The sequence below is a fragment of the Aethina tumida genome, chromosome 4, assembly GCF_024364675.1.
Source record: "Aethina tumida isolate Nest 87 chromosome 4, icAetTumi1.1, whole genome shotgun sequence".
NCBI lineage: Eukaryota > Metazoa > Arthropoda > Insecta > Coleoptera > Nitidulidae > Aethina > Aethina tumida.
The window spans coordinates 4,865,635-4,877,648 of record NC_065438.1 but is presented as its reverse complement, the minus strand read 5'-3'; the positions used below and the strand labels follow the sequence as shown (position 1 = coordinate 4,877,648).

The following is a 12,014-nucleotide window of genomic DNA, read 5'->3' as shown; positions in this document are numbered from 1 at the left end:
TCGCAACTTTTTCTCTTGTACCTTTTTCTTTTATGGTAACTTCTCCTCACCCAATATGTAATTGACGTTGGAACCGAATCTGGCTATTTAAAATGTAAATAATTATAATGAATTTAGTACGAATAGTCAATTTTTGTGTATTTTTATATTTTGTTGAAGCTCTGCAGGGCAACTCATCCTTTGGTGATGGACTCTTGCTGGGTCATCATTAATCCAACTTCTTCCACGCCATCCTCACTGGATCATATCTTTGCTGGAAAGGGGGTCTAGCAGTTGATTTCTGTTTCCATCATTTGGTGTTTACAGTTCTTTGTCTTGTCAGAATTTACTTTCAGTCTGAGTATCTTCTTCATCATCTTTTGTTTCTGATTATTTTACAATTGTGCAGTCGGGCATAAAACTTTATCGGAATTGATTCAGAGCATTTTATGGCGGAGCGTTAATTCCCACTTACACTGTCAACAAGCACAACAGAAAAGGCACAGGACGAGGACATGCAGGTAATCAGACGTTTGAAAGGAAACGCAAAAGAAATTTAATAATTCTGTCGTCGGCAAGGAGGAGTTCTTTCATTATATTTTCGTTCATCAAAGGCGCAGGGTGAAAAATGGTAAAAAATAAAAAAATCGTCTTTAATAAAACCTTGTTATCATGCATGGGGGAGTAATGAAATGGTTATGAAAGTTAATGACATGACACTGATCTAATAATAAAACAAAATGAATCCCGAAACCATTACTTAAAGTCGGAAGCCGAACAAAATATGTCACGCTGGAAGTGACGGGCAAATAATGTTTGAACGGCCGATTTTTTTTTTTTTGTTGGGCAAATCGATAACCTCGAGGCTGGAGGCGGACGAATTTAATTAATTACGTTTTCAACACGCGTCGAATCTAAAATTCTTGGCGGTTTATTTATCCGAGTCTCCAGTGCTTTTTTACCGCAACTACAAGAAAATAAATCTCGACAATGTTTACCTAAGCATTTGGAGCGAATTTATCACAGTTTATAGAGGCTTATGTACCTGTTCCAAAGTAAATATTGTCTTAAAAATGCAATACACCGACTGTTTACACAAACTGCCAGCCGACCGGAAATATTTTCTTTAATATTCCGGCATGTGTTGTTTCACGCGATCCACGCGTCGAACGCCGTTTAAGTCAATTTGTGGCTACGTTGAGGGGGAAGAGTTTTTTTTTCGCGGCAAGAGACCAAAATAACAAGGCGGGCGCGGAATATTAAAGAGATGGCTGAGAGATAGTCGCATTGTCGCAGACAATGTCAACTACCTTGCGACTGTTTTCGACATGACGGATTCATGCTGTTTTTAGACACGGAGATTTGTCCGACTTCTAAGAGTGTTCTTTGAACTTGTTTACATCTCTTACTCGTCATACAAAGCTTTTTAATTTTTTAAGGAGACAACTATGAATTCTAGACCTGGATAATTATCAATTGATAACTATTTCACCGATATAATTGTCTTTGGAACCGACTCTACCTCTTTGAAACTTAAATGATTACAATGAATGTATTATGAATAGTCAATTTTTGTATATTTTAATATTTTATTGAAGCTCTACAGGGCAACTCATTCTTTGATGATGGACTCTTGCTGGGACATCATTAATCTAACTTCTTCCACGCCATCCTCACTGGATCATATCTTTGCTGGAAAGTGTTGGTCCAGTAGTTGATTTCTCTTTCCATCATTTCGTGTTTGTAGTTCTTTGTCTTGTCAGGATTTACTTTCAGTCTGTGTATCTTCTTCATCATCGTTTATTTCTGATGAAGATGTCTTTACTCGGTTGTTGACTCTAAATATCATTAGGTATCATAACTTGTCCTCTAGTAAGCTTTCCTCTCACAACTTTTTTTCTTGTACCTTCTTCTTTTATGGTAACTTCTCCTCACCCAATATGTAATTGACTTTGGAACCGAATCTGGCTATTTAAAATGTAAATCATTATAATGAATTTAGTACGAATAGTCAATTTTTGTGTATTTTTATATTTTGTTGAAGCTTTGCAGGGCAACTCATCCTTTGGTGATGGACTCTTGCTGGGTCATCATTAATCCAACTTCTTCCACGCCATCCTCACAGGATCATATCTTTGCTGGAAAGGGTTGGTCCAGCAGCTGATTTCTATTTCCATCATTTGGTGTTTGTAGTTCTTTGTCTTGTCAGGATTTACTTTCAGTCTGTGTATCTTCTTCATCATCGTTTATTTCTGATGATGATGTTTTTACTTGGTTTTTGACTCCAGATACCTCTTCTCCTCTCAAATTGTCAAAGTGGAAGTATGAAATGATAATTGTTATTTGATAATTAGCAAAGCTAATCTAAGCTTTGATTAAAAACTCAATTTAATTTTGAATACTAAGCTACATCACTGATAATTTCAGGCTTGATCCGAAGTTTTTTAAGAAACCAATTCGGAACACACGAGATAATCCGGCGTGGGAGCAACCCGAGAGCCATTCACAAAACGGAGATGTCTGGCAGTGCGGCATTTATGGCCGAATCAATGTGCAATGATTGCAGCCGAAGCACCGCCGCTATCAAATATAACCAAACTTTCATTACCGTTTATTCGTCGGTCGGGTCGACCGAACTGGCGCAATTAGTGGAAGTGTTATAACCCCTTTCCATTGATGTCGCGCTTAAAAGGGGAGAGAAGCCGTAATCCTTGACGGTGACCAGTCAATATTAACATTTCTGGGCGTCATAACTGCTTGCCGAATGTCGGGGCCCCGTAATCCCGTAGTCCGTGTATCCGATGCGGTTCGCATGAAACATTTAGGTCTCCATTGATTCCCCCCCCCCCCAGGCCGCTAATTGAGATGTTGAGGTAATGATCAAAGTGGATCTTTGATTAATAATTTAGAGTCGGATTTGCAAACTACGCATTTGCCGGACGGCCATTGTATCCGCATGTATTTACACATCATTAAACGCAAATTGCAACGTTACAGAAGTCAATACACTCATAAAACAGCGTTTGTGGAATACCAAAAATGCGTACTTATTTGTTGAGCTGACAGTACTTTTATTGCCTCGCTCTTATCGTTGAATCCTACACGTGTCCGCAGCAATATCAATAATACAAGAACAAAACAATAGCCACATAAAAATCTAAAGCCCGCATATCATTGTAAAGGAACTGAAAACGTTCACTATATTTATCTTGTGTGTCCCATTGATTTACTGCCGTTGATGGCATTGCATTCATCGGCCAGGAACAAAGAAAAGCACGCCTGATACGCCGTCGGAATGTCCGGCATTATCACAATTAAGAACCTAAGGAACATGTTAAACGAAAAACGTCACAATCTCGTCATCTACATTATTCGCCTTGTAACTGCTGTGCAAAAATTGTTAAATCATCCACCTCAAAGGGCAAAACGTTCAGTTTAACAGACCCTGGGTGGATTTCATTATCTAAATATGTTAACCACACCTCCCCATATTGCTGCTATTGATTTACACTTAGGGCTCATAAAGCAAACACCAGGGCCAGTCAGTCGTTTGCCCGTGAAGATCATTTAAATTAGTTACACTGCGCTGCGTTTAATGTCCAGGAATCAATTGCTGGTGGCAGGAAATTGACACCCAACCACCGAAATGTACAATTTCATACCCACGTACGTCACCGGGGGCCGCAATTAACATCACAAAGAACTTAAATATAATAATAAGATCGTGCCACATCAATTTTCTTAATACCTCTGCATATGCGTTTATTTAATATCTGTTTGTTAGTTAATCCCTAGACGCTAGGGAAAATTTTTTAACTAAGCCCCCCCGATTATTTTATTATGTTCCGCTAACGCGCGTGAAATTAAAATGTCTAACAAAGCGTTAGCCAGCCAGCCAGCCAGCCAGGAAAGAAATCTCATTGCGACACCAATAACTCGACCGTTGTCTCAGATTACCGGGAATTAACGCCGCGAAACGGTGGCCGCGTATAATCCATAACATACGACCGTGTTTGCTTAATTTTTTTTTGATGCGAGGCAATCATTTTTATGATGGTGCGCTGCGAGGAGCCGGGTTCATTAAGTCCGGCTCATCAACGCCTGTGTCTTTGGATGAAATGCTATTTTTAGGCTTTACGAAATTTATAATTTATTCATTTATTAGATTCTGGGATTACATTTCTCTACTTCTTCTTTGACATTGGATTAAGCTATTAATTATCTAGTTTCATAACATATATCATTATATTAAGTATATATTCCTTTCTTGTTTAAGAAGGTAAAATGGACATTGGTTCAAGATGTCAATTAACTTCAAGAAGGTAAATTACAAGATTCTTTTTTTCTTCAAGAAAGCGAGATATGAAGAAAAATATTACATCAAGATATCAATTATTTAGTTTAAAATCTGATTATCCCAATTAGAAGTTCCCTTATTCGTCTTCAAGAAGATAAAGTCGAAATAAATATTATTTAATAAATATTTATTCAAGAAATTAATTATATAAATTGATGTGTCATTATCTTACTTATAAGTTTATCTGCTCTTTTTCATGAAAGTAAAGTACATGGAGACATTAAGTGATTGGATGTGTCATTATTTTATTTACAAGTTTCTTTTTTTCTTCAAGAAGGAGCGATATGAAGAAATATTACTTCAAGGTATCAATTATCTAGTTTAAAATCTGGTTATCTCAATTAGAAGTTCCCTTATTCGTCCTCAAGAAGGTAAAGTCGAAAGAAATATTTATTCAAGAAATTAATTATCTAAATTGATGTGTCATTCATTATCTTACTTATAAGTTTATCTGTTTTTCTTCATGAAAGTAAAGTACAAGAAGACTTTAAGTAATTGGATGTGTCATTATCTTATTTACAAGTTTCTTTTTTTCTTCAAGAAGGAGCGATATGAAGAAATATTACTTCAAGGTATCAATTAAAATCTGATTATCCCAATTAAAAGTTCCCTTATTCGTCTTTAAGAAGGTAAAGTTGAAAGAAATATTTATTCAAGAAATTAATTATCTAAATTGATGTGTCATTCATTATCTTACTTATAAGTTTATCTGTTTTTCTTCATGAAAGTAAAGTACAAGAAGACTTTAAGTAACTGGGTTACCATTATCTTATTTACAAGTTGCTTTTTTCTTCAAGAAGAGGCGATATGAAGAAATATTACTTCAAGGTATCAATTATCTAGTTTAAAATCTGATTATCTTAATTAGAAGTTCCCTTATTCGTCTTCAAGAAGGTAAAGTTGAAAGAAATATTTATTCAAGAAATTAATTATCTAAATTGATGTGTCATTATCTTAGTTGTAAGTTTATCTGTTCTTCTTCATGAAAGTGAAGTACAAGGAGGCATTAAGTGATTGGATATGTCATTATCTTATTTACAAGTTTCTTTTTTTCTTCAAGAAGGAGTGATATGAAGAAATATTACTCAGACGTATCAATTATCTAGTTTAAAATCTGATTATCTCAATTAGAAGTTCCCTTATTCGTCTTCGAGAAGGTAAAGTCGAAATAAATATTTATTCAATAAATTAATTATCTAAATTAATGTGTGTGAGGCATTAAGTAATTGGATATGTCATTATCTTAATTACAAGTTTTCTTTTTTCTTCAAAAAAGAGAGATATGAAAAAATATAGCTTCAAGGTATAAATCATATAGTTTAAAATTTGATTATCTTAATTAGAAATTCCCTTATTTGTTTTTAAGAAGGTAAAGTCGCAGGAAATATTGGCTCAAGGTACCAGTTTCCTAATTTAAAATTTTATTATCTTACTTAACATATAAGTTCCCTTGTTCTTATTCAGTAATGTAAAATATAAGAAAACATTGTTTCAAGCCGCAGTTATCGATTCAATACATTAAAATCTTACCTTCGGTAACACGGGTGAGATCCATCGACCTGCATTGCTCCGGTGAGCAGAAGCTGCTCTGCGAGTCCTTTCCGTTACAAGTCTTCCTGCCCCCGTTCCCGGGAAGACACTGTCTGGTCCTTGTTTTCTTACAATCCGGACTGCAGTCCGACCATTCGGACCAGGCCGACCACCTAGCCGGCTCCACTGTTACACAAATAAATGTTTTAAAGGTTTAGAATTTTCTAGTCAGGTGGGAAACCTATGGAAACGTTTTAATTTGGCTCAAGTGTTAGTTGTGTTAATGGTTTTGTGTATCAGAAAGGGTAATTTGTGTTGTAAAAACTCATAACTGTAATGTCTGCGTTTTGGAAATTTATGGCCGGCAATCAATTTGACGTGTTTGTTCTCCACTATGGTACACTTGTCCCCACCTCTGATAAATGTCCCTCATTTCGGTAAGTAGTGTTCATTGTCTTAATGGACCCGCCGTTAACTAATAGAGACATTTTTCTATGTTTTGTTAAATGACACAGCTCTAACAAAACACAGCAACAGCCATAAATCTCCAACGTTTTGACAAATTTCCATAGGTTTTCGTACAGGTTGAGGTAACGAAAAGTGTGGGGAGTACATAAAATACATATTGGCGTAGGCCTTACCAAATGCGTTTTCATTTGAATCGTAATCGTAAGCAGTATCCAGCACCAGCTCTTCTACGGAAGCGTTTGCAGAGGAAAGGTGATTGGTAGGTTAGTAAACAACGGTCAATTATGGTACATCTAACGAAGAATACTTTCAAAGAACCAACACCAACTTGGCAAAATTAATCAACAAACTGTGTGCTTTAAATTTGAATAATCCCAGCAATTTACACAGTCGCTAAAACATCTAATGCGTGACGAATCGATGCATATTCAATCCGGAGCTTGAGGTTGGAAATTGCTCCGGGGGCCAGTTTCGTATTTCCATTAGCTTATATCCGCTCAATTGGCTTCTTTTATACGGTTTTTTTACAACTAATTACCGAGTAATTGGAGTATGTAGACTGATTGAATCTATCTGGGACTAATTAAGTGAACCCACGCAAGATATTCCGGCGCTGAGTAGATTTAATTTGTATTTGTTGTTTGTTGGCCGGGACGCATGCAAAAACGAAAAATGAACCTGACACAGTTTTTGTGCGAATAAATTTATGTTCAGTCCGTTTGAGTGCGTTGTTTATTATGTCGAGGAGCGCTGTTGAAATGTAATGACAATCATTATTAAAAATTATTGCGTTCATAAAAGTGATATACAACAAATAATGGCCGTCAGCATTTTAATATTTCATATTTTTCATTTCGGTTATTTATTTTATCTTTCACGCGTTTCGCATTTATCAATTTTAAAACGTCGACAAAACTAATTGAATGGTATTAATGCCGGGTGATTTATCACGCGTTTAGATGGCCGCAACTTTTTGCCAAATTGGTTGGTCCTCCGTTCCACACACAGAAAAGATACAAGTAGCTCTAAACAGCGTCGGCACGGCCGGTGTTTTGCGACGGGGAAAGTTGGGACCTTACCTTGGGGACAGGGAATGCAGTCCTTGGTCCTTCGGACGGACTGTCCCACGCAATTCTTGCCTCCGTTGCTCGGAGGGGGGTTCGTACAAGTTCTCGTGCTCATCTTTCCGGTCGAAGGGAGAGAACCGGGGCAACGACACTCCATCCACGGAGACCATTGTGACCACCCTCCATTCACTGAAAAAAATAAATTATAACTATTGGTTTGATGTCTTAACCTGTGCTGCCATCTGTTAATGAGAGGATATTTTATTAGTTACTTGGGAAGCATTTCATACAGGAAACTTCTTTTCCAATTCAATTGAAGACGCCCAAAAAGGCAAACAACGATGAAAATAAGCGTCCTTAGACATTTCCCTTTTCTTCCACACATAAAACATTCCGTTTCCCCGTGTGCGGTTCCCGATTTTCTATTTTTACTTTGCCCCATTTGAATGAGCCGAGTTTTAATCCCGACATTTCCAAACAAGATTTAAACTGAAATACGCACAAAAGCGCATGAAATTCGAGTCGCACATAGGGCCGTATTTGCTCAGCTCTTAAGTACTCACGGGTCGCTTTGTGGACTCTGGCCATGATATAGGGGCAGTTCTGATGGAAGGCAATTGATTTTTTTTTTAGGTCAGGACCCTTGAAAATCATTTGCCTTAATTAAAAATGTATGTTCAATCAACTGATAGGGTGGTGGAACGCGGAGACGTGCACAAAAACAAAGCAAACAGTTCTATTTATGTTAAAATTTATCACGAGCGCCGCAAATGGACGTTGTGCCGCCGTTTCTAGATTTTTATGTACATAATTTTTTTCGAACATCAGCACACACACACAATGGCAATGCGAATAATTTTTCATACGGCGGACATACATCAAATCAATTGTAGCGTTGTGGCGTTCGGTCTGTTTCCCGTGTTTTCGGTGTTTTTACGACGTGCCATATTCGAAATTATGAAAGGTCCATTATCAGTTCCGGCTTCGATTCAATTCAAATGATCTGTCGACAAAGGACCGCACCTCGGCCGAATATAAAAAAAAAATGCGAGGCTCCCAGTAATTGATGTTTTGTGTGCAGGTTGACAAATGCATTTTTTAATAAACATGGATTGATGACGGTTTTCGAGGGGCGAATGCGATACGGGAAAACGAATTTATTTCGATGTTATCTCGAAACAATGCAATTTATACGTATTTTCGTTTTTGACTGTGATAGGTTAAGTTAGTCTAGGTTAGGTTAAGTTAAGTAGGAAAGGTTAAGTTAAGTAGGAAAGGTTAAGTTAAGAAGAAGATATCAGATAAAATCAGTCTGTATAATGTTAGATTAAGTAGGAAAGGTTAAAATAGACTATTTGAACAAATTAAAAATGTTAGGTTAAGTTGGGTTAGGTTAGGCTAAGTAAAATAAGAAATGTTGTATTAGAATGTTTAATGTAGGTTAAATTAAATTACAATAAAAATTAAATCAAATAATTAAAATTGAGTAGAAAAAGTTAAATTATTTTATATCACAAATTGAAAATGTTAGGTTAAGTTAAATTATATTAGGTTAGGTTAGATTCAGTTAAAGGTTGTATTAGAATATTTAAAGATATTTTGTTAAATTAGGTTAAATTAGATTATTTCAAAAATCAAAGAATAATTAATTATTTTAAATTAGGTTGGATGAAGTTAGGTTAAATTAGATTGTTTTAAAAGATAATCACATATTTTAGGTTAGGTTAAGTTAAGTTAGATTAGGTTGAGCTAGGTTGAATAGGAAAAGTTAAATTAGACTATTTTATAGTATGAGAAAACTGAAAATACAGATTTAAGTTAGTTTAGGATAAGTTAAGTAGATAAGGTTAATTAAAATATTAAAAATATTCTATTTTTTTTTTAATTATTTTGTGATACAAATCTCTTGTTTTCAAATTCTAAAAAAAGGATTTTAAACATTATTTGGGAATTTATTAATAAAATTACAATAAATTAGATTAGGTTAGGATAGGTTAAATAGAAAAAGTTAAATTAGATTTTTAATATGAAAAAACTGAAAATATAGATTTAATTTAATTGAGGTTAGGTTAAGTTAGGTTAAATAGATAAGATTAATTAAGATTGGTTAAATTAAAATATTTTATAGTATGTTTAGGTATTTTTTTATTATTATATGATAAAAATCTCTTGTTTTCAAATTTTAACACAAAGGATTTTAACCATAGAAACTATTTAAGAATTTATTAATTAAATTACAGGAAATTTTAGTCAATATGTTGAATAGAGTAATTCAGATCAATTTAATTGAAGTGTCTTGGCACTGATAAAACAGCCGAATGTATTCAGTTCAGTGGGGATTTGACACCCGATTTCCTAATAACCATAAAACCATGTACCAGCCATTAAAGTCTCTTGCAAGCGTCGTTACGCCCGACTTTAATACAAATTCCTCGATCGCTCTTTAATTTTATTGTGCGCCGTACGGATTCCGGCGCGTCGTCTGTTTCCTTCGTTGTTCAATCGTAAATTATAACAAAATAAAGGCATAAGCCGAATATTGTCTGGATGGAAATCCAAGAATATCGGGAATTATCTCGGCCGGATTTGTGTGGATGTTTCGGAAAGTGAATTAATTCGATTCAGCTGCGAAAACAATGGCGACTCAACGGCGCAAGCCGAAGACGTTAATGTGAGGATTATGAAATTAGGCGTTTTGGGGAAAAAATTCTAAACATCCCAACTTTGTTTTGAACGGCATGCCGGAATTGTTAATTAGAGGGAATTAACAAGAAAATAGACCGGCTTTGATTATGCGGAATCTATGGTATATTTCGTCGGCTAAAAGGCCGAGGAACAATTAAACACTTAATTAATTTTGGAAAACTTTCGGCTGATTGTGGCCATTCAAAGGAATTCGACGGGGTTTTACGCGAAAAAGACAATGCAATTATATTAAAATTGGGAAATAATTCTTAGCGAACGGAATACTCCCCCTTCTCGATCCTGTTTCGCAATCAATTCATATCCGGCCCTCATCAGATTGCTCCGGGACCCACGTTTAATGAAACCGGAGTTTCAAATTTAACGGAAACATAATTAAAAACTGACCTCAACCTAAAATTTTTCCTAGAAACTCTGCCAAATTAGTTAATTTATATGTACTCCGGAGCTGTACAATTTGCATTCCCACCCCCACATTATAAAGTCATAAGAGTGCATATGCAAGCCTAAAATTTACCAAAAAAAAAAAACAAGGTTTGTGCATATAAATCGTCTCCATTTTAATAAAATTCGAAGCACAAAGCTACCTGAAGTCCCAAGTTAAATCGTAATAAATCCTGGTAGATTGGAACGTCCCCAAACGACGCACACACACACACACACAAACCGAGCGTATCTTGAGAAAACATATCAGGAAGTTTCTAAAAAGGCAATAAATAAGATACGAGGTAGGAAATTTACATAAAAAAACAACAAGTAGCATTCACCAGTATACATATTAGTGTCCTTATCTCCGGAGATCAAAAAAGCAACAACCCTGTTAAAAGAATATATGGCATGGAGATGTGTAGTTGATACGTTTTGATGTTTATCAAATGAATTCATGTGAAATTCGTTTGTGCTTTTATTTTTGCTACGGAAATTACAGCTGCACTTGAAATTCATGTTTTATTAAATATTAAATGGACAAAGGATTATTATATTTAATGTATGTTAATCTGCTTCGGCATCCACCCTGTGTACGGTACATGTGGCACGTCATTTCGATTATCATACAAACAAAATTGACACCTTAATTTAGATAAAAATCTGTTGTACAAGATACAAGATTAAATTCCATTTATTTTCCATATAAATATTAAATATCCTAATAAGCTTGTTGAAGGTATTACGACAAAACCATAATATTATAATTCAAAAAAATATTATTTATTCATCTCATATAACGAACACACAGACTATAATTAAGTGTTTTATATTCAATTTATGTGCATTTTAATTTTACAGACCCACCAACTTGTTTCTGACTGTTTGATCTGTCTTCATAGAACAATGGGACAATAAAGATTTTTTTATAGTTAATGCACTGAAATGAAAATAAAGCCCTTGTGACTAATTCAGGAACATCATCACTTCCATTCGACACGTTCAAATTACTTTTTAAACGGAATTAAAATGTGTTGCGTGGATCGTTGGGAGTTCACTGTTCGGAGGGATTAAAAACGTAATTTTCCAAGTTTAAAAATGTATTGGAAGGTTATTAATTTTATCGGTTTGCAATTATGAACTGGATTTACGTTGTAGAGTGCTGGTGTCTATAGCAAAATTGCGATTTATTTATAAAATAAAGTAATAAAATTAAACATCACTGCTTAAAAATGTTTTAAATCAGCTGATATAATTCTAAAACTAACAATCCACGTAAAAATTATTCTGTATCAAAAAAAGTCGTATAAAAGGTTAAAAATGCATTAAAGTTAGTGAACTGGGTTGCATATATCCCTGAATTGATAGTGCTGCCATCTACGGCAAAAAAATTTTATATATAAAAGAGAAAAATTGTTTTTACAATTAAATAGTTATCAATATATAAGAAAATTAGGTTTAAAAATTTAAAAAATACTAAAATT

The 12,014-nt window shown here is 34.8% G+C and overlaps 1 protein-coding gene across 3 annotated transcripts in view; it reads right to left on the bottom strand.

Annotated features, from left to right (window-relative positions):
- LOC109603085 (netrin receptor UNC5C-like) overlaps positions 1–12,014 on the bottom strand; it is a 191,123-nt gene that overhangs the window by 41,251 nt on the left and 137,858 nt on the right. For all 3 annotated transcript variants that reach the window (XM_049965827.1, XM_049965829.1, XM_049965828.1), the window contains 2 exons: positions 7,414–7,590; positions 5,867–6,052 (listed from right to left, as the gene is read on the bottom strand). In XM_049965827.1, the coding sequence (XP_049821784.1) occupies positions 5,867–6,052; positions 7,414–7,590 (363 nt within the window). The remainder of the gene's footprint in view (positions 1–5,866; positions 6,053–7,413; positions 7,591–12,014) is intronic.